Source organism: Sinohyriopsis cumingii, chromosome 17, assembly GCF_028554795.1.
Source record: "Sinohyriopsis cumingii isolate HCF-2022 chromosome 17, ASM2855479v2, whole genome shotgun sequence".
Taxonomy (NCBI): Eukaryota; Metazoa; Mollusca; class Bivalvia; order Unionida; family Unionidae; genus Sinohyriopsis; species Sinohyriopsis cumingii.
This window is the reverse complement of record NC_142977.1, coordinates 87457550-87482011: the sequence shown is the minus strand read 5'-3', so window position 1 is coordinate 87482011 and position 24462 is coordinate 87457550. Positions and strand designations below refer to the sequence as shown.

Below are 24462 nucleotides of genomic sequence, written 5' to 3'. Positions count from 1 at the left end.
ACCAATGATGATGATGATGACAATGAAATGCATGTACTTAACACATTAACATATGTTAGGAAATAACCAAAAAATGACATTTGTTTTTTTTGGGTTTTCTATGATAAAGTTTTCCAATAAATTTTTTATTTGGCCCAAATATCTTTTACAAGATCCCATTTGACAATCACATTTGGTATACATGACACATTTCAAATGTTTGATTAATCAATCATAAATATAATTATTATTTTGTAAAATTTTAACAAATTGTTACAAATACGACTGTCAAGTAAAATGAAAATATGCTATTACTATCATTACAAGGTTACTCAGGAATTTCTGTACATTCCTTCTAATGGAAACTAATGAAGTGCTGGTATATAGAAAAGTACTATGGGATGTACCAATGGACAAGAGTACATCATAAACCAGTATACTGTGCACCTCTAATATTGTGAGTATGATATGCAGTTACTTTGATCTGTATTTTAAACATCTTAAATTGAAAGGATTCATGTAAGAAATTTACATAAAATTGCATTAAAATAAAGCTAATGTAGAAACATTTTATTGACATAGGAAACTAACTTCCCTTAATGACTGGAAAACCTTTTATTCCAAAATTTTACAATCAATTTCAAAGGGAATTATTTTCAACTTGAAGTAAATACAATTACCACAAACACGTTCACCATATTTACATATATCAACCCTATATTTCACTCTTTAGCAAAAAAGAGTAAAACAGAAAAGATGTTGGCTACAATTATCAATACACTGTAATTTTAGTGGGTCCTAAATTAAATTTAACAAGGAAAATTCAAATTACACCAAAAAAGAAAATACAATTACATGAGTATTAAGATGATGTACATAGATTATTCACTACAAACTGCATCAGTGGTATATATAGATTTGTAAAAGTTCAGCTTTGTGTAAATCAGCTACGATGTTTGAATTCGACCTACCTTTTTCTGGCAGAGGTACCAGAGGTCAGTGATTTCCTCCACTTCTTGTAAAGCAGTGTTCCAGTACTCAACCTCAGCACTCATGTCTCCCAGGTATGGGGACTGCATCATGCCCTTAATGCTGATTCGGCTGTCCTGTAACAGTTATTGAGGTTTATACATAGGACCATCCATCAAATCAAAACAGATGAACAATTAAACATATGAAGATCAATCAGAACAAAAAACTTAACTTGAGTGTATGAATGGGACAGGGAAATCAAAACCTCTGGGACAAGATCTGCACCAGGGACTCAGCAAACCATGTTGAACTCAGCTAAGCCATATTTCACTCAGCAAAGCTTGCCCCACTCATCAAGCCATATCCTACTCAGCAAAGCCTTTACCCACTCAGTAAGCATTTTCCTTATCCATTCAGTAAGCCTTGTCCTTATCCCATTCAGTAAACCTTGTCCCTGTCCCACTCAGTGAGCCTTGTCCTTATTCCAGTCAGTAAGCCCTGTCTTTGTCCCACTCAGTAAGCCTTGTCCTTATCCCACAAAGTAAGCCTATTCCTTGTGCCACTGAGTGAGCCTTGTCCTTATCCCAGTCAGTAAGCCTTGTTCTTGTTCCACTCAGTAAGCCTTGTCCTTATCCCAGTCAGCAAGCCTTGTTCTTATCCACTCAGTAAGTCTTGTCCTTGTCCCACTCAGTGAGCCTTGTCCTTATTCCAGTCAGTAAACCTTGTCTTTGTCCCACTCAGTAAACCTTGTTTTTATCCCACTCAGTAAGCCTTGTCCTTGTCCCAATCAGTGAGCCTTGTCCTTATTCCAGTCAGTAAGCCCTGTCTTTGTCCCACTCAGTAAACCTTGTTTTTATCCCACTCAGTAAGCCTTGTCCTTGTCCCACTCAGTGAGCCTTGTCCTTATTCCAGTCAGTAAGCCCTGTCTTTGTCCCACTCAGTAAGCCTTGTCCTTATCCCACTCAGTAAGCCTTGTCCTTGTCCCACTCAGTGAGCCTTGTCCTTATCCCACTAATTAAACCTTGTCCTTAACCCACTCAAGAAGCCTTGTGCTTGTCCCACTCAGTAAGAATTGTCCAAATCCCACTCAGCATGCCTTGTCCTCATCCCACTCAGTATGCATTATCCTTATCCCACTCAGTAAGCCTTGTCCTTGTCCCAGTCAGTAAGCCTTATCCTTATCCCACTCAGTTAGCCTTGTCCTTATCCCAGTCAGTAAGCCTTGTCCTTATCTCACTCAGTAAGCCTTTTCTTTGTCCCACTCAGTAAGCATTTTCCTTGTTCCACTCAGTAAGCCTTGTGCTTATCCCATTAAGTAACCCTCTCCTTATCCCACTCAGTAAGCATTGTCCTTATTCCACTCAGTGAGCCTTGTCCTTTTCTTTGTCCTACTCAGTGAGCCCTGTCCTTATCCCACTCAGTAAGCCTTGTCCTTATCTCACTCAGTAAGCCTTGTCCTTATCAAACTCAGTAAGCTTTGTCCTTATCAAACTCAGTAAGCCTTGTCCTTATCCCACTCAGTAAGACTTGTCCTTATCTCACTCAGTAAGCTTCGTCCTTGTCCCACTCAGTAAACTTTATCCTTATCAAACTCAGTAAACGTTGTCCTTATCCCACTCAGTAAGCCTTGTCTTTATTCCACTCAGTGAGCCTTGTCCTTAACCCACTCAGCAAACCTTGTCCTTATCCCACTCAGTAAGCATTGTCCTTATTCAAATCAGTGAGCCTTGTCCTTTTCTTTGTCCCACTCAGTGAGCCTTGTCCTTATCCCACTCAGTAAGCCTTGTCCTTATCTCAGTCAGTAAGTCTTGTCCTTATCCCATTCAGTAAGTCTTGTCCTTACCCACTTACTAGTAAGCCTTGTCCTTATCCCACTCAGTAAGCCTTGTCCTTCTCCCATTCAGTAAGCCTTGTCCCTGAGTCAAATCTTATCCTTTCAAATTCAGGTTAGATCTCCCTATTCTGCCTATATACCTTGGGAAAATTCTATAAAGTTGTATTAATTGTTATTTCAAATGAAAGGGGGAAAAAAGTAATGTGTCCAAATGATGGTGTGTCTCCATATACCCTCAGCTATATTCATTAAAAGTACCTCTAGCTGATACTTGAGCTCATCTACTTCAATCAGTATGTAGTAGTCATCTTCAGCAATGTTCAGTCCTGGCATCGCAATACTGGTTGCTGCAGCCCGCTCTTGTCGATACTTTTCTAGTTTTGAACGTCGCCTTGGACTTGGCTGCTTCTTTGGTTCTACAAATGTATATAAAACATATAATTTTATCATGAGGTTTAGAGGTTTTACTTTTCCTGACAATGCCAAAATTACTGTGTTTATTTGGCAATCTACCAGCATATACTACATACATAAAATCAGTAAGATTGCTAATTACTGTACATTTAGGATAGTGTAAACAAAACAACATTATGCAAAGATCACTTTTAATCTAGTATTATGCTTTCCCACTCGAAGATGAATCTATCCATAATCAAAGCTCAAGGTGCAAATTCTAAGACAACAGAAAGCTTTCATATCTATTTATTAAATGGATGAGTCTACTTTTGACGTAAAGCTTTCATATCTATTTATTAAATGGAAGAGTCTACTTTTGACATAAGTGCTAACTACTATTGGAAGAATTCTCACTAGCTTTAAGGTATTTATTTTTAATAGATGGAATTATTTGTGAGTTTTTATAATTGTAATAATTGTAACTGGCATTTATCATACAACGTGAAAGGAAAATGTAACAAAAAGTCATTTAATCATACAATGTGACTGGAAAATTTAACAAAATGTCACATAAATTTGAAAAATTCTTCTGCAAAAAGTAAAAAAATACAAATTTGTAAATCATTCTATGATCATCATTCAAATCAACCAATTATTTCAACAAAACTGAACTCAAAATTTGAAACAAAAGATAATATCTAGCTGAATAACCCATTCATTACTTATTAGGAGGCTGCAAAGATTCAACCATTCAGTGGGGTAAATTTTTAAAAGCATTAGTATCATGAGAATTGCACTGTACATAATTATTTAAAAATCAAGTCCAACTGTAAACCATAGAGACCCAGATCTGCCATAACATTATGCACCAGCAGATTTTGGTCTATGCAATTCATTAGGAGTAATCAGTACAACAAGCAATACAGATCCTGATCTGCTATAGCATAAGGCACTGGCCAATCAGGTTCTATGTTCTTTGAAGCTAGACTCAACTTAAAAGCAAGCACTTTATATACAGTAAGGTATCCAAAAGGTCAAAGACATCCAAATTCAAAATCTGTTTTTAAAGAGCATATTCAGACAGAACATCCTCAATTTAAGTAATAAATTCTGTCACAAGGAAAGCTTATGGAAGCAGAAATCAACAAGTTTCTTTCTTTTCCTCCTGGGGCAAATTTATTAAATTTGTTTCATACACATTTATCCATAGCCATATTCAATGAAATGTGGATTCAAATCAAATCTAAAATGTTATTCCAAAAAATTAATTTTCACCTATTTATAATGTTAGTTACAGCATAACCTCAATTGGTAATATCACATTTGTGCTGCAGCAATGCAAGGGTAAGTAATAAAATATCCAAGGTCAGCAGTTTTTGTTCTCACTCTCCAGTTTCCTGTACCTTAAAAACCACCTTATTTTGGTTATCAAGAATGCAAAACACAAGTTGTTAAAATTTGTTGAAATCAAAGTAACACATGTAAAGTTTATTATTGACTGGTTGTTTCCAAACAAAGCTGTTATTTATTAGTGGCAGTCACTATACCATTATACCTCTATTCAGTCTGCGTCTCTTGGCAGCTTCCTGCATAAGTTTTAGTTTGCGGGCTGTACACAAAAGAGTTTAGTCATATAAGCATATTATTCCTTTTTTCATGGAAAAAAAATCGCTTTGAAAAATTCTGATAATAATATACAATCATAAAACTTTTTTTCAAGGTAAATATGATGTTTTATGAGTCAGTAAAATTATAGAGATTTATACAAAACAGAGACCAATATGATAGATTTAATAAGTCATGAAACTTCACATTTAATAAAAACAAAGATCTATGATTGTTTTATGACATGATTTAATGTAAATGTTTAAAATGTCAATACTTCCTGTAGAAAATATTAAATGCTGTTTCAGCCATATGATTCCACTGTTATTACACCATAACTTCATATAAAAGTTAATGAAATCACAATAGTGCAATGCAATGAAATACCCCAAATCCAATGATTTTATTAAGCAAACTTTATTAACTATGATTATTTTATTCTGAGACTCTCCAACCCTCTAGCCACTGGCCAAGATCTATCCTTTCTCCATACCTTTAACATTTTTGTCAAATTGGCTGTTAGGTTTTTAATATTTATGACAATTTTTTGCTGTAGTTTGTGTAATACAGTATGTATTGTCCTCATCTTTAGAACTGCAAATGAAAAAACAAAAACAATATCAGCTCACAAAATAATATTTGTATAAGGGTTGGATTTCTATATCTGAAACTCCATGTCCCATGGATAATTTGGTTTTGAAAAATTGATTCAGCAACATTTGTACTGTATGGTTTTCCAAATCCAAATATATTTCATCTTATTTCTAAGCCTATATTTAAAAAAAAAATAATACAGCTTTATTTTACAGAAAATCACTCCTGTCTCGGAGTTAAAAAAAACACTCCTATTCTGGAGTCAAACAGATGTTTTTCATGTGACCTGTCATAACACTGCTGGTATGACAGTTTTAAAAATAATTTTTCCAAAGGATAAACACTGGAAAGAAAGAAGAAACTACATGCAATGGTTCAGATAATTCTAAAATTCAAACCCTGAATAATAACATAAAGAATCAAACCTTAGATTCTAAAATCATGCCTTATAAAAACAAATAGGAACATCTATGTCTTTTACAAAGAACAGTTGAAAACAAAAGTTAAAAGGAATTTCTCAAGGTTACATGTTAAGACCAGACTTATTTTGATATTCAAGTCCTAAGGTGAAGCATTCAACTGATTCAGACTATTATGGATATCCAATTAGATACTCTGTTTTTGTACATTAGAAATCATTGTTAACCCCAAAACGATCATATCTCTCCAATATTTGTCTTGGATGGAATTTAAGTAAAAGCATGTTATTATGCAACACAGATTTACATGGATAGATGTGAAATGTTTGATTTGGTTAGGGTATACCTACTAATATACTAATATCACTTGTGTATCATAGTCATGAAGTGGAGATTTTTATTCAAGTAAAACATTTTAAGTATTGCAATCAATGGATTATATCTATATAAACTGTTTGCCAGTTGTTTTAACTACCACTTACATGTACTTCTAACTCATACAATTATATTTTTTTAATCAAAAGAAATTCTTGGTTCAGAAATTCTTGCTAATGATAACTAATATCTACCCAGCCAAAATTCTTAAAGTCTAATAAGATTACCATAAATGGTATGCAAAATCAAAACCCAGTATTTAACAGTTAAATATATATGCAATAGACAAGTGTGCCTGACTGTACACAGCATACACCACTTGGTCATTGTGACCTTCACCCATTTAATCCCAAAAGCTATTGGGTTATTCATGCAACAAAGGCAAAGCATTTCTGATGTCTGTTCAAAGACAGCAAAAAAACTATACATTTTCATGCAGATACCAATTTTCTTTCTTTTGGTTGCTGCAACATTGATCTTCGATCTGTCATCTCTTACAATTAACAATTATAGATTGCTTACTTAAATCCCATGACAAAAAAGTAACCCAAGTTTAGTACACAACTATATTTTTTAATCTGACCTAAACTACTTCTCTAGGTAGTGACCTTGACATTTGACTTTTTATTTCCAAATTAAAGACAACTCCCTTTCTTCAAACACAAGTCATTCACAATGTTTGGTCAAAGTACATTGTCTAGAACAAATGTATCATTCAACATTACTACTTAATTTTTTAAATTATTATGAATTTGATATTTTACCACAAGCAATTGATTTCTTCCTTGCCCTAACTACCTGCTATGTACAAAGCCTGCTCTAATTAAAAGGTATATAACTAAAGATATTGTGCAGAAACCACAATGATGAACAATGACCTTGACCTTATGATTATACAGTCAACTGGTTTCTCAGAAACTGAACTGCAAACCATCTAAAATGATTGATCAAGGTACATTATCTAAAACTAAAGTTAAAGAAGTACAGACACTAGTTTTCTTCTTTGAGTCATGGTGACCATGACTTTACATTTTTTAAATGAATGACCTCAATTTAAACAGGTGTTTTCCTTACTTAAAGTTAAAGCCATTAGCAAAGTTTGATGAAGGTATGTTGTCCACAATCAAAGTTATAACATGTGGAAACCTTTGATTATCTTGACTTTGACCTTGACATTTTAATCCAAATTATATAGATTTCTTCATCATTCTAAGTTCAAGCAATTTACAAAGTTTGGTAGAGACGAGCCCAATGCCAGAAAAGACCATGAGTACCATAAATCATTATACACCTGACATATATTTAATAGTCCTCTATGCATGCACTTAGCAGAATTTAATGTGCAGAAACCTATATTTGTATACCATGACCATGCCCTCTGACTTATATCTATTAGATTCTTTCTTAACTTTGGTGCAAGATATCTACAAATATTGATCGAGGAACTTATTCTAGAAGTAATATTATTCTGCAAAACCAATTTTTGTTATGCACACTGACCTTGATCATTCACCTTGGTACCCCCAAATCAATAAGCCTCTTTTCATACATTAAGTGCATGCCCTTCACAAACTTGGTCAAGGTACATGGTATAGATCTGAACTTATTAAGCAAATAAAAATTATTTTTCTTCTTTCAATGACAGTGACCTTAACCTTTTCCCTTTTTACACCCAAATCTGTAGGCTTCTTCAATACCCCAAGTGCAAGCTATCCAAATGGTTTGGTCCATGAATGTACTTTAGAACTAATGATATCCATAAAGTCTTGTACCTATAGTTGGTGAAAAATGAGTTAATGTGCTGAAACCATATTTCTTATTTCAACCAGTTTCCTTGACCTTTTAACCTCTGGCCCTGAATTCACTAGACTTTATCCTTACCCATTGTGCAAGTCATCCACAAAGTTTGGTAACTGAAGATGCTGGAGAATTAAAATTATTGTGAAGAAACCATTTTTCTTCCTTCAATCACAGTGACTGTGACCTTTGACCTGTTTAACCAAATGAATAGGGTTTTGTTTACCCAAAGTACAAACCATGCAAAATGTTGGGTAACTGCTGATGGTGGAAAAGTAGAGCTATTGTGCAGAAACAATACTGCTAACAGACAAATGGATGGATGGACAGTTGGAAATTATAGCATAATTTGCTTAGCCTTATGGTGGGTATTTAAAATATGGAAAGGCAGGAAGAAGAATAGACAGACAAACAGAAAGATGGATGGATAATATCAAAATATGATATGCTCTGCACTGTGGCAGGCAAATAAGAGCATTTGTTTTTGAAAACTTAAATCTGCCACAAGAGTGTGAAGGCCCTTTTACATCAGCCTTCAATGGTAAGTTATAGGTCTGGTCACTGTAGAAGACACTGATGATCACAAAAATGAAACATTTAAATCAATTTATTTTCCATACTTAAAAATATCTCCCTTCTTCGTTTTCTTTTAATCTTTGCTCTGACCCTTCTGATAAACCTTTTTATTATCAAACATCCACGGAGTGAAATTCTATCTGAATAAAGCAGAAATTGGAGTAACAAATGTAGATATATTACATATTAAAATTAAAACAAAACTAAGTTCATACAACATGCATATAAATAGGTAATTTTCAAATCGTTCTGGTGAGGAAAGAAAGAACTGTAACAAAAATAATTTTGGAATGGATGCTTCCATGTCCGAGGTTGAAAACAACCTTCAAATTCAGGGTCACCATAATCTGCATATTTAGACTAAATAGAACAATTAGAACTTTTATTAATAGATGCTTCAATCCAGTACCAATCCTATATTCCAATATCATGTATATAATGTCCGCATCTTCAACATATTAATAAACCCTTAAGGTTATCAAAGCATTGGCCAGAAAAAGGGAAAAGAGGGTAATTTGTCTTCCCCCCAAAATTTAAATTTGAATTTTTGATATGTAAAAGTCTTGGAGTAGAGATATGGGTGAAATGCTTAATATCACATGACTATTGTGTTTTTTTTGTTCTAAAGAGATAATGTTTTTAGATATTAGATCATGTGATAACACAACTGACATCAAGATGGGATGCTTTGTTGGAGATATCCTAATGTATTTCAGTTTCATTTCACTGCGTTTTAATGCCCTTTTATCAAACAAAAATCCTTATATCTCATGTGATAAATAAAATCACAATATGTGCTGATTTAAAACAAAATTTATAAAACTCAGTGTAATATTTCAAAGTTTTGCTCATGAAGGCCAAAAGGTGAGTTTATTTAGGTCATTTTGCACATTTCATCTGAAAGAAGAACTCAGATAATATATAACAGTGAAACTTATAGAGACCAGATTTCACTAAAACAAAATCCTCTTGAAACTGAAACATTTTCCTGGTCTCAGTGTTTTTCTTCTTTGGTTTCAGTAAGATTTATTTAATGAACTGAAATTCCTTTACATTGAAAACTAAAATTAATGTTTAGCCTAAACTTTCAATTTTATACTAAAATGAACCCCATAAATCTGAACATACCCAAATATGCACCTGTCTAAACAATAGGCTAATCAGATGTCTTTATATCTGGCTGAAGTGATAGGTTCCAAAGTTAACTGTTTGTGAACTATGGTGCCAGTGGTTATGTAATGCAAGGGCATTCCATGGGTATTTGGTCTTGAGAGACTCCGCTGTAAATCATATTTCTCTTCTATTAAATGGATGTTTTCCTACGAGTCTTAAACTTGTTAGGGCCAAAAATCTTTTCATTGCCTACTGATAGCCAGCTCAAAACCTTCTAATTTAACATTGTAATCATATACTTTTACAATATTGTAAAATATTTTGTCGTATTATAACATTAACAAAGCTATGTACATTTAATTGTAAGCTTTCTACTTCAAAAGATAATGAGAAGGGTTCTATTCTCTGGCCTGGATCTATAAACCTAAAACATGCCAAAAGGTCTGTACTGACAGATTAGGACCAATACAACTGAAAGGCCAATCAGAAAACACCCATTTCTAAGTGATATCACTACTTGATGCAGTACATCAAAATCAATCCACATGTCATACAGGGTTTTATACAGGAAAATGCTTAATATTCAAACTTGCAGCCTTCTATCTACATCCAATTTAAGAGTAAAATGGACACTTCTCTACTAGGAAAGACATTTCTCAACTGGTCTGCCTATTTTCATTATTGGATAAAAAAATATTTGTCCTTGATAAGGACAAAAAATAATAATATTTTTTAGCCTGTTCCAGACCCACCCAGCCCTCACTTTTATTACTTACTGAGGTTGTTCATTCATTTGAAGAGTACACCAATTCTTAATGAAGAACATGAGACATATTATAAGCATAAAAACTTGTTATATTGGTGTTTTGTACATAATTAAACTCAATGCATAAAGACTATAACTTTAAGTGTTTGTTGTATTGGTGTTTTGTATATAATTAAAAGCAATGCACAAAGACTATAACTTTAAGTGTTTGTTGTATTGGTGTTTTGTATATAATTAAACTCAATACATAAAGACTATAACTTTAAGTGTTTGTTATATTGGTGTTTTGTATATAATTAAACTCAGTACATAAAGACTATAACTTTAAGTGTTTGTTGTATTGGTGTTTTGTATATAATTAAAAGCAATGCATAAAGACTATAACTTTAAGTGTCTGTTGTATTGGTGTTTTGTATATAATTAAAAGCAATGCATAAAGACTATAACTTTAAGTGTCTGTTGTATTGGTGTTTTGTTTATAATTAAAAGCAATGCATAAAGACTATAACTTTAAGTGTCTGTTGTATTGGTGTTTTGTATATAATTAAAAGCAATGCACAAAGACTATAACTTTAAGTGTTTGTTGTATTGGTGTTTCGTATATAATTAAACTCAATACATAAAGACTATAACTTTAAGTGTTTGTTATATTGGTGTTTTGTATATAATTAAACTCAATGCATAAAGACTATAACTTTAAGTGTTTGTTGTATTGGTGTTTTGTATATAATTAAAAGCAATGCATACAGACTATAACTTTAAGTGTTTGTTATATTGGTGTTTTGTATATAATTAAACTCAGTACATAAAGACTATAACTTTAAGTGTTTGTTGTATTGGTGTTTTGTATATAATTAAAAGCAATGCATAAAAACTATAACTTTAAGTGTCTGTTGTATTGTTGTTTTGTATATAATTAAACTCAATACATAAAGACTATAACTTTAAGTGTTTGTTATATTGGTGTTTTGTATATAATTAAACTCAATGCAGAAAGACTATAACTTTAAGTGTTTGTTATATTGGTGTTTTGTATACAATTAAACTCAATGCATAAAGACTATAACTTTAAGTGTTTGTTGTATTGGTGTTTTGTATATAATTAAAAGCAATGCATAAAGACTATAACTTTAAGTGTCTGTTGTATTGGTGTTTTGTATATAATTAAACTCAATACATAAAGACTATAACTTTAAGTGTTTGTTATATTGGTGTTTTGTATATAATTAAACTCAATGCATAAAGACTATAACTTTAAGTGTTTGTTGTATTGGTGTTTTGTATATAATTAAAAGCAATGCATAAAGACTATAACTTTAAGTGTTTGTTATATTGGTGTTTTGTATATAATTAAACTCAATACATAAAGACTATAACTTTAAGTGTTTGTTGTATTGGTGTTTTGTATATAATTAAAAGCAATGCATAAAGACTATAACTTTAAGTGTTTGTTATATTGGTGTTTTGTATATAATTAAACTCAATACATAAAGACTACAACTTTAAGTGTTTGTTGTATTGGTGTTTTGTATATAATTAAACTCAATACATAAAGACTATAACTTTAAGTGTTTGTTGTATTGGTGTTTTGTATATAATTAAAAGCAGTGCATAAAGACTATAACTTTAAGTGTTTGTTATATTGGTGTTTTGTATATAATTAAACTCAATACATAAAGACTACAACTTTAAGTGTTTGTTGTATTGGTGTTTTGTATATAATTAAACTCAATACATAAAGACTATAACTTTAAGTGTTTGTTGTATTGGTGTTTTGTATATAATTAAAAGCAATGCACAAAGACTATAACTTTAAGTGTTTGTTATATTGGTGTTTTGTATATAATTAAACTCAATACATAAAGACTATAACTTTAAGTGTTTGTTGTATTGGTGTTTTGTATATAATTAAAAGCAATGCACAAAGACTATAACTTTAAGTGTTTGTTATACTGGTATTTTGTATATAATTAAAAGCAATGCATAAAGACTATAACTTTAAGTGTTTGTTATATTGGTGTTTTGTATATAATTAAACTCAATACATAAAGACTATGACTTTAAATGTTTGTTGTATTGGTGTTTTGTACATAATTAAACTCAATATATAAAGACTATAACTTTAAGTGTTTGTTGTATTGGTGTTTTGTATATAATTAAACTCAATACATAAAGACTATAACTTTAAGTGTTTGTTGTACTGGTGTTTTGTATATAATTAAAAGCAATGCACAAAGCCTATAACTTTAAGTGTTTGTTATACTGGTGGTTTGTATATAATTAAAAGCAATGCATAAAGACTATAACTTTAAGTGTTTGTTATATTGGTGTTTTGTATATAATTAAACTCAATACATAAAGACTATGACTTTAAATGTTTGTTGTATTGGTGTTTTGTACATAATTAAACTCAATACATAAAGACTATAACTTTAAGTGTTTGTTGTATTGGTGTTTTGTATATAATTAAACTCAATACATATGACTAAAACTTTAAGTGTTTGTTGTATTAGTGTTTTGTACATAATTAAACTCAATACATAAAGACTATAACTTTAAGTGTTTGTTATATTGGTTGTTGTTGTTGTTGTTGTTGCAGGGTTTAATGCCATTTTTCAGCATAGGATATACATGGCGGCCAGTATAATTGGTGGAGGAAGAACCCTGGAAAACCCCGGGAAGAACCACCAACCCATGAGAAGCTACTGGCAGGCTTTCTCATGTACCAACATTAGCCGAGGCTGAGACTCAAACTCATGCAGACAGAGGTGAGATGGCAGTGATCTGTAATGGCGAGTGCTTTAGACCACTCGGCCACTCGGGGACCCCTGTCATATTGGTGTTCTGTATATAATTAAAATAAATACATAAAGACTATAACTTTTAGTGTTTGTTGTATTGGTGTTATGTATATAATTAAAATCAATACATAAAAACTATAACATTAAGTGTTTTTCAGTACCACCCAATTTCCACACCCCCTCCTATGCCAACCCAATTTTCCACTAACACATTATGTATTAAGTTATGGTATGTAATAAAACATAAAAATAATTTTAAAAATATTGAAAGATAATGCAAATAATACATTTAGTAATACAATGTCACAGCTTGCAAGTTGCTGGTAAGAGGTCAAAGGTCAGCTTTAAATACATCCTGAAGTAATACTTTTAACACTAAATTAAACAACTGTATTAAACACATTGCATTATTTAAAATACATTCAAGATATTAGTCATATAAATATGAAAACCAGAGTGTTTGGGTAATTATACTTCATGCAAAAGGGATTTGATTCAATCATGAAGTTTATTTTCATAACTACCTCTAACAACTTAAATATATCACAAAATTAAGAGATTCTGAGGTGAGGTCATTTCTGACCATTATGATATATCTCCCACTGCATCTCCTATTTAATGATATCTCTCATTCTGACATTTGTCAAAATCTTTTTAAAATTTCCACCTATTATCATTTTGCAGATATTCAAGTACTGTATATACTCACTTATGAGTCCAGTCAAACAATAAAGATCCCGATCTGCCATAGGATAATGCACCTGCAGATCAGGGTCTATAATGATTGTTTAATTGATTACTCATAACAAACTGTACAAACCCAGATCTGCCAGCACATCATACAAAGGCAGATCTGGGTCTGTGCAGTTTGCAGTTGGACTCATCTCATAAGCAAGTATATAGGGAACTTTATTGCTATGCTTCAGTTGGCAAAGTGAAAACTCAAATCAAACTGCTAGAGCATTAATGAATTTAAGACCTTCTCACATGTTATTAAATTTATCATTTTCTACATTTTCACACCATAAAATAAATATCTCTTCCTCCACAATTTTAACACTAGTTACTGATATCTGAAGGTTACAGATTTATCATTCCTATGTGTAGGGAGCAAAACAAATATACCTGGGTTTTCAACAATTATGTATTTGTCTTTGACAAAGAAAACTTTGACCAATAATGTATGATATCACATCAAAATGACGAATTTTTATTTCTGGTATAACTGACATTAATTGAGAAACATTTCTGTCTATTTTACACAGGCTGTTCATTAGTTGCTGCATTTTTAAAATAAGAATGTACCAAAGACCTATCACTTAAATCATGTAATATCAATAGGACAGTAAAATATGACTGACATATCGGGAACATGTTAAACATACAGGTAGTTTTAACAATAAATTATACAAACATATATATGTATCATAATCTCAGAATCTTTCATCTAATTTATGTATAACTTTATGGCACACAATATTGTTTCATTACATATCATTTATTCTTAGAAAAAGATTATTATGAATTCATTTATTTGGTCTGCATCATGCTTTGTGGCTTTGCAAAAAAGTGCCATTTTAATTGATACTATACAGTTATGAACTTTCTCGAGTTCACTATATTGTTTTACTGAGCTGTGAAATATGATATTGACCTCTGCTTAGCACTGAACAATATATATTTTCATAATTAAATAATGTACAGAGAAAACCAAAGGCCAATAATTATTTTCTTACTTTCTTATGCTGCTGTCAGAGGGGAGACAAAAAACCCTAGCACATCATGATGCAAAACATTCTCATTGTTGTCACTACCACCAATCACAACATACAAGTAATACCTGTGTTTTGTCCTTCACAGACAAAAAAATAATCATGGTATCATGGCCTATTGCTGCATGTGACTGGAATAATATGATAATTACAGACCTTGACTGCTTGAGAAAATATTGAAACATACAGCACACTGTTGCTATACAGTACCTTAGTATAACGTGGTCACTTTTATAACTTAAGGCAGGTATGGATCCCATTTCATTATTAATTAGTAATATTATGCATAAAATACCTCAATACAAGATTACCTCACCTATATGACACCTCATTATAAGGTGATCTCATTTATGAGGCAGGTATAGTTATGGATCCCATTTCATTATTTAATATTAATATTACCTTAATATAAGGTTATTTAACATATAAGGCAATCCTCATTTATGACTAATATGAACAGTGTGGTTGTGGAGAACTATACTTAATAGATAATTTCAAGAGTTCATATGGTAAGAAATGCATGAATCAAATTGAATTTTCTTATATGCCTGAGTTCAGATTCTACTTATTGCACAACTACAAATATAAGCACTTTGCATTCCACCATGACATTATACTGTGACAAAAACAAGTGTTTTATCAGTGACATGATATTTATAACACAAATTATCACACCAAGAGGCATGTAATAATGCTTTATATAACATATTGCTTTGAAGAAAAATACAACAAATGGGATACAAATTGAAAATTACACTACACAGGGACAGAACACAGTTCTGAAAAAATGATCAGGATAAAAACAAAAGTCAAAATGTTTGGTTCAGTTTGGAGAACAGACACGTTAACTTTCCTTGTCGCTGAAATATATAGCAGAAAAAGCACAAAATAATGACAGAATAGGTAATGCGCAGCATAATCATAGATCACATCAAATGAGGAATGTGCTGAGGTACAGATCCCAGCAATGTGCTGAGGTACAGATACAGCAATGTGCTGAGGTACAGATCCCAGCAATGTGCTGAGGTACAGATCCCAGCAATGTGCTGAGGTACAGATCCCAGCAATGTGCTGAGGTACAGATACAGCAATGTGCTGAGGTATATAAACCAGAACAAGAGTATGTTGGAAGCATAAAAGGTTAAAGATATTTAAAGCAGGTAGGCAACAAAGAAATACTGCATATACAACTGATAGGTCAAATCCAATTGCAAACATCACAGAGCTTGACCCACCATCACATAATGTACCGACAGATCAGGGTCTATGTTGTTTGTTTTGACTAATACTCCTAGCAAAATTGCAAAGACCCAGATATGCCTGTGCATTATGCAACAGCAAATCTGGGTCTGTGCAGCTTGCAGTTGGACTCAACTTATAAGCATGTATAAAAAGTATGAATGACATTGATAATCATATGATAGGAAAACTTGGAAGCACAAACAGTTAAGCTAAATTTGGAAGAAATTGTAGAAATGTATATAGGAGTTTTATTATTAAAGGCACAGCACAGGGAAATGTTTACCCTTTTGACTACTCTGTTTCCCCACCATCCTAAAGGACTTGAGAATTTCTGTTAATTTATAACATTATGTTTTAGAATCCATATACAATGATAAAACAGATATTAATGTCCATAATTAGGGTTACAGTTCCATGTCATACCCATCATAAATCATTAAAGAAAATGGACACAAACTCATCTTATTTCCAATTACAATTTTTTACCATTGCATTATTACACCCAACTGAATTGTCTAGTCTGGTCAACTGTTTCTTACTAAGGTTATAATGAAGTCTGTCAGAACTGCAATTCTTATTTTTCTAGTCTCTCTGAGTTCTCCACTTGTTTGTCTCCAGTGATTTGTCAAATGACAGTTTGATGACATCAGAAAATAATAAGAAGCAGTGTAAAAGATGGCATAATGCTTAACATTACTTTAATTTTGGCAATTCAGCAAGTCAGTGATATGGTTGAACAATGAAAGAATAAATAATATAGTCTTCAAAGAATAAATGGATACAGAAAATGGGAGTTGGTACCTAAACAAGATAATCCCATTCTCATACATTGTTTTCAGAAAGCTTAGTGGAAGATAAATAATGTACCCCATTGACTCGGCTTTCCTTGTCTCAGTGTTAACCCCACTAATGATTCTATTAGTCTTACCTACATATACAGGTATAAAGATAATTTTGTTAGCACTGGAATTGTTACCATATCAATCCACTGGGCTAAGGTTTGCATATTTGTAATAAAGTTTTCCTATCCTTGTCTTTTGCTTAGCTTCTGCAAGTAAACAATAAGTTTAATAGATAATTTATTTTTTGCAAGTCTAAATGTTCTTACCTAACAATGAGATCAAGCAATGGCATAGAAGTTTATATGGTTGAACACAAATCAGAACTTAACCATTTCTTATCAGATGATGAGAGACATTTCATGACTTGATAAGGTTATGCATTTAATGTACAGTAATAATAATGATTCTTCAAAAAGAGAATGATTAATACTAATTGTTAAAAACACTGACAATATGTACTATCTATCTGTCCATGTATATATGTCTGTCTGCCTACCTGCCTATCAATCTACCTATATATCCACATACATCTATAAAATTGCAGGACATACCTTTAGCCAAGAGAATGCTGTCTGGTATATGTTTTGCCAGTTTAAACTCTCTTTCTTCCCAAAACCGTTTGATCTGACCTATTTTAAGTTCAAGGTCATACTCAGCCACTGCTCCAAGATAAATGGAATGTATCAACTGAGCATGCTCCTCCAGGTCATAGGTCAAAAGGTCAGCCACTGTAAACTGCTTCTTGGGGTCATAGGCTTCATTCATGCCAACAAAGATGGCTTTCCAGTGTCTTTCCTAAAGATGGTAAAAATTAATATCAAAAGTTAAATAAAATGAATATGAAGTACATTTTTTAATTTTATGATATTAATTTTGATTGTATAATTCTGACTTTAGGTAATATAAAAATGGTCATCATATGTCCAATTGTTGCAGATTTAAGAAATATAAATATTTCTTACTACTGTGAATTCACTAATTTTTCTGGTATAACAATTTTCATGGATCTTGTACTTGCTTCAAACCACTAATTAAAAGATCCAACAAATAATGACTGAGGAAACAATAGAACCCATAACCCTAGGACCGATTTCTCAATGATATAAAAAAATCAAAGCCTAGGATAAGTTAGAGCATGCACTAATGTGTACTGACTGCATTTACAATCTGAATGTTCCTCAGAAATGAAGTGAGGAATTATGTGAGAAGCACTCCCAAACAATATCGTATGATGTAAAGTAACTGTTTAGCATATCATCACATGCACAATTTTCACCTTTGCAGTTAAGTATTTCTACATTGCAGACAATAATAATTCTTCTGTGAACCATGAACAGATATTTAAAGCAATGAATATGAATAGAAAAAATGACTTTCTCTTTGCTTTCTTTAATTTTTGGTTCTGACATTTGCTTTCTAAAATATTGGTGTTCTCTGCTTAAGTATGATTGGAGCATATAATTAAAAAACCCACAAACAGAAAGCCGGAGACAAAGGTTTTTCAACTAGATCACTATGTAGATGATACACATTAAAAAAAGGAGCATGGCTGACAGTGGTATTCAGCCCCACTCTCACAATACTACTATAATTGTTTGATAACCTGCAAACGAAAAAGTATTCCTATTTTTTAGATTTCAATATCGTGTCCTTCATTTTATTCAATTATTTTTTCTGAGCATCTACAGTATGCTCAATTGGTACCATTAAGCCTGTTGTGAGAATGTTCCCACCAACAAAATATTGTTTAAGACAGGTTGCCTTTCAACAGTTGTCATCAATTCAAAGCATAAAACTTATCTGTGCATTAAGAACCAAACCTCGATTCATAAAACTGATCTGAGCATTAAGAACCAAACCTGGAATCATAAAACTGATCTGTGCATTAAGAACCAAACCTGGAATCATAAAACTGATCTGTGCATTAAGAACCAAGCCGGAATCATAAAACTGATCTGAACATTAAGAACCAAACCTGGAATCATAAAACTGATCTGAGCATTAGGAACCAAACCTGGAATCATAAAACTGATATGTGCATTAAGAACCAAGCCTGCAATCATTAAACTGATCTGTGCATTAAGAAGCAAGCATTGGAATCATAAAACTGATATGTGCATTAAAAACCAAGCCTGCAATGATAAAACTGATCTGTGCATTAAGAACCAAGCCTGGAATCATAAAACTGATCTGTGCATTAAGAACCAAGCATTGGAATCATAAAAATGATCAGTGCATTATGAACCAAGCCCAGAATCATAAAACTGATCTGTACATTAAGAACCAAGCCTGCAATCATAAAACTGATCTGTGCATTAAGAAGCAAGCACTGGAATCATAAAACTGATATGTGCATTAAGAAGCGTGCATTGGAATAATAAAACTGATCTGTGCATTAAGAACCAAGCCTGGAATCATAAAACTGATCTGTGCATTAAGAACCATGCCTGGAATCATAAAACTGATCTGTGCATTAAGAACCAAGCCTGCAATCATAAAACTGATCTGTGCTTTAAGAACCAAGCCTGCAATCATAAAACTGATCTGTGCATTAAGAACCAAGCATTGGAATCATAAAGATGATCAGTGCATTATGAACCAAGCCCAGAATCATAAAACTGATCTGTACATTAAGAACCAAGCCTGCAATCATAAAACTAATCTGTGGATTAAGAAGCAAGCATTGGAATCATACAACTGATCTGTGCATTAAGAACCAAGCCTGCAATCATAAAACTGATCTGATGCATTAAGAACTATGTCTGGAATCATAAAACTGATCTGTGCATTAAGAACCAAGCATTGGAATAATAAAACTGGTCTGTGCATTAAGAACCAAGCCTGGAATATTAAAACTCTTCATGCTGCACTTGAGATTTTGTTTCAACCAATCACAAACCAATTACTTTTGAAACATCACTTCTGACTGGCTGATACTTAAACTCAGTCCAGACTCAATCTTTGAGTTGTAGGATCTCCAGGTCATGTCTTAAATGATAGACAGCCTTCCAGAAAAGTGGTCTTTCAAGTCATGTTTTACTGTATTTTGATGTATAATTTTGTTATCAAAAATCAAATTTTGTGAAGCAACTTAGAACTTAAAATTGCAAACTGAAAATTTATCAATGTGATCAATTTGCATACTTAGACATTCATGAAAATCTATATAAAATTGTCTATATATTACTATAATGTCCAGTAAATAAGTGTGAACACATCATGTAAGAAAAACCCTTGCTCATTATTACAATAAAAGTTCTGTGAACTGTACATTATATGCCCACCCCCTGTTTAACAGATCTCTATACTACTAAAGTATGACTGACTCTGTATAGTATTGACCTACAGGTTTGACTGACCTTGACTGTGATCATGGCATGCAGTCTTGAACTAAATTTTATGTGCAGAAACCATTGTTTTATTAGATGTACTATGACTGTCACCTCTGATCTTAGACTTCCAAAATTTAGATTTTTTAAAATACCCTAAATGCAAACAAATCACAAAGATTGGTCAAGAAACTTATTCTACATTAAAGGAGACCAGAAACCAATGGAAATATAGAATAATAATAAAAGTACTATAGCAGAAAACCTTATTCTGAAGTATCATCTGCAACTGTAATGCCAATATTGAAATATTGGCCTATCTTCTAGGAGCTGAATTTCTGTGACCTCGTATGCAAAATTTCCGCGCCTATTCGGTTACTTTCGGGATGTGACGTCATAGTAGCGACTCCAGCAGCCCAAGTGGGAGTTGGCAGAGTAAAAGACAATACCGTTTTGCATTGCTTACGGGTGTAATAGAACATTAAGAAAAGCCTGTGGACAACATTTTTTTTTTCTTTTCCGAAAGATAAAGGCATAATGAAAGAATGGATACATTATTACAAACGAGTTGATTTCAAAGCAACACCATACAGCACTATCTGCTCGTTACATTTCTCAAAGGACTGTAACGAGAGGGATTCTGAAAAAATGGCAGCTCAAGGATACGCAAATGCTAGGCCTAGACTAAAAGTTGGCACTGTTCCAGACATAACGTTGAATATTTTAAATCCTGGGAAAAGTGTTAAACGTGCGAGTTACGAAAATAGGCAGAAGGCCGAGTAAGTGACCACAAAATGCAACAAGCAATTCACAGATCTTTTATCTACACCAGCAGTGCTAAAAATAAATCTGATAGCCCGACACCCTGGGCCCCTCTGGTTTTAGTTCCGGCCCATCCTGTATTCAAAGTGAGGTGCCCGTCAGGCTTGTCGAAACAAAAATTGTTTGCCTGAGGAAACTTGGATCGCGCTGGTGAAATTAGTAAATGTATTTTCAAGATGTTGACATACATGCCTTAACACGGCACAATCTAAATCAAATCGCTACTGTCCAAGGTGAAATTTAGATTTGATTTTAATTAAATGGAGGCTTTGTCAAAAATAATATTCTAAACCTGTCGTGTTTCGAGAAAACACAATTTTCAGTAATCTTATAAAAATTACAAATTTAAAAAAAGAATCATTGTATACATGTAGTATGTATAAACGGTAATCTGCAATGATTGGAACTGATATAAAACTATTCCTTGGGCAGTTTAAATAGCAGCGATTAAAAGAAAAGAGGTCAAAGTTTCACATTAAATGGCTGACAATAGAAACTGGGGGGGGACTATTGACCCAACCCCCAACCCCTTGCCCCAATGTGCAAGCGCCCATGGGACGTACCTTTTCTCCATGTGATACGCCTTATTATTCCCCCAGGACAAGCCCATTTTGCATATTCTGGTCAGCTCTGGCTAAATTGCAAAATAGCTAAAGTTTTGATTTAAGTACGCAAACAATAAAGCCGGTGGGACTAATGAACATACTCCTTATCCTTGCATTGATCTTGTGAAAAGGACTGCCCTTCGGACATACTTCAAAGAAACCATGTTCGACAGTGTGTGTATGTGTAAGCACCAGCAATTGATTGCCAAAATAAACGATGCCTATTTTGTTGTTACTTACAATGCCATGGACTTCAGGTTTAAGTCTTAATGCATGTAACACACTGTTTGCTGAACAAAATATTTATTTAGAATTAGTTCTTAAAGGCCACATATACTGCATGGTATATTTTGTTTTATTCCTTGTAATTTAATCATGGTAATTAAACTTTACATATACGGTAGAGGAATGTCAGGTGTTAACTGGCCAAGTTTCTTTGGCGGAAATGGAGATGCGATTTTGTTTGCAGAGAAAATTTCACAGTGATCATTCATTTAAGCTAATTGGTGACAATTTTATTCTTTTAATTTTTTTATACTATAGTACTGTTGTAGTTGTATAAAAACATCTGAAATTTACTTGAATAATGTTTAATTTTCACGTTCTATTTACTGAAGAAGAAAAAAAAAAAACTGTTGTGTGATATTAATTATTTTGTCCAGTGCCGGATTTAGACGTGTGTGCGTGTGATTTGAATTTTAACGTAGTTTTAACAATTTTTCAGTTATATCACTTCGGTGTCTGCAGTGTGGCAGTTTAGACTGTGGATTGCATACGTTATATCTATTTATAAATGGTTTGGGGTTGGGTTTTTTCTTCTGACAAATGAAAATTGACAGACATAATGTAATAATCGGGACTTCGCTGCGAAAAATTTAGAGATATTACGAGATCAGGATGTAGATGAGGAAATACCCCCAAAATCGGGAGGTTTTTCTCCCGGCTTGAGAGTTGACAGGTATGAACTATCCGGGCTTGTGGAATTTCAGTCAGGGCTTGAGTTTATTTAAATCACCAGCCCGGGACCTGTGCCTAAAAAAAATCTTTTATCACTGACCAGTACAGTACATAAACTATTATATCAGACTGCAGATTCAAGTTTTGAATGTGCAACCCAAAATGGTCTCCTTCCGTCTGCCTCGCTCGCCAATGTTTATGTTTGTATTCGAGGACTGGCTAGTATTGCGTCACGGTACCACGTGATCTGTCGTCTCATTAAAACTTGGAAAAACTCAGCAATTTACAGAATCGTGGTATCTTCCATGCAATAAAATCACTACCCACTTACGATATTTAATTTATAAACATGACAGTCGAATTAAAATCTGTAGAGAATTACATACGTAGAAGGAAAATTTTGATTTCTAGTCTCCTTTAAAAGTTAATGTGCAAAAAACCCAAGCTATTTTACTTTAAGTCATTAAGACTCTGACCTTTAACCTTTCAAACCCCAATTCAATAGGCTTCTGATTCACCCAATGTGCAAGCCATCCACTAGAGATGAAATAATACATCAATATATCAATGCAGTGATACTTTTGCTGTAATGATACATATATCAAAGAAAGCGGTGGAAAAAATCAATACAAAACAATTTTTTACTGAATGCAAGTTATCTTACTCTTCAGCAGTTGTCAAAATTGTATTAGTTGTTTGCCTTTTTGCCTTGTTATTCTTTAAATCTGAGATAGCTGTTGCAGGTACATGCATCCATTTTTGTTAGTAAAATGAAAAGGAGAAAAGGACATAACAATCACTTGCCATCTAAAAATTAACACCAAGTGACATGGTTTGTAACATTGTTACCCCCCCTCCCCAACAATTCCATGGTAATATTTTATTGCAATAGCTTGTTCAGCATAAAGAAATTTGAGTTTCCTCTGATTCTTGCTGTCTTGTAATGGATGAGAATGGCATATAAATAGGTGCTAAGTATATGTGCGTCTGTAATCTTCATACTGGAAATACAACCAGTAACTCACATAAAAGGACACCACCTACCACTGACAGACCTACTAAAGATGGAAAGACCACCAAGTTAATGTGTATCAATAATGTATTGTATCATAGGCTGTGTATCATGAATCATATCACGGTATTGGTGTATCATTTTACAATTAGCATCCACAACATTGAGGAAATCAAATTTGTTTGCAGAAACAAATCTTCATTTTTTTAGCTATAGTGTCCTGAGTTTGGACATTTTTACTCCAAAATTACTAGGCTTTTACCAGCATAAGTGCAAGCCATCCACAATATTTTGTCAAGATCTGTGATTTTAAAATAAAGTTACTGTGCAGAAACAATTTTTCTTCTTTCAAAGTAACCTTGACTATTGACACTGTGACTCCAGACTAGATAGGTTTCTTAATTATCCTAAATGCAAACTATGTTATAAGTTTGGTAATGTGAGACAGTGGAGAACAAGAGTTATTCTACAGAAACAACATAGGGAACAGATGGAAAGACTGACAAACAGATGGATATCATAACATGATAGGCTCCACCTTATGGCAGGCACAATGGAAAATAGTTTACAAATGTTGATCAAATATTCATTACTGCAGAAATCAATACTGTTTCAACTGATCTGAACAATGATACCAAGTAACTTCTGTGTATG

The 24462-nt window shown here is 32.9% G+C and overlaps 1 protein-coding gene across 3 annotated transcripts in view; it reads right to left on the bottom strand.

Moving 5' to 3' along the window:
- Nucleotides 1-24462, bottom strand: part of LOC149779382 (dynein heavy chain domain-containing protein 1-like) — a 457419-nt gene that overhangs the window by 366873 nt on the left and 66084 nt on the right. For all 3 annotated transcript variants that reach the window (XM_089940014.1, XM_089940015.1, XM_089940016.1), the window contains exons 27-29: nucleotides 17635-17878; nucleotides 3044-3201; nucleotides 951-1085 (exon numbers count right to left, since the gene is read on the bottom strand). In XM_089940014.1, coding sequence (XP_089796140.1) covers nucleotides 951-1085; nucleotides 3044-3201; nucleotides 17635-17878 — 537 coding nt within the window. The remainder of the gene's footprint in view (nucleotides 1-950; nucleotides 1086-3043; nucleotides 3202-17634; nucleotides 17879-24462) is intronic.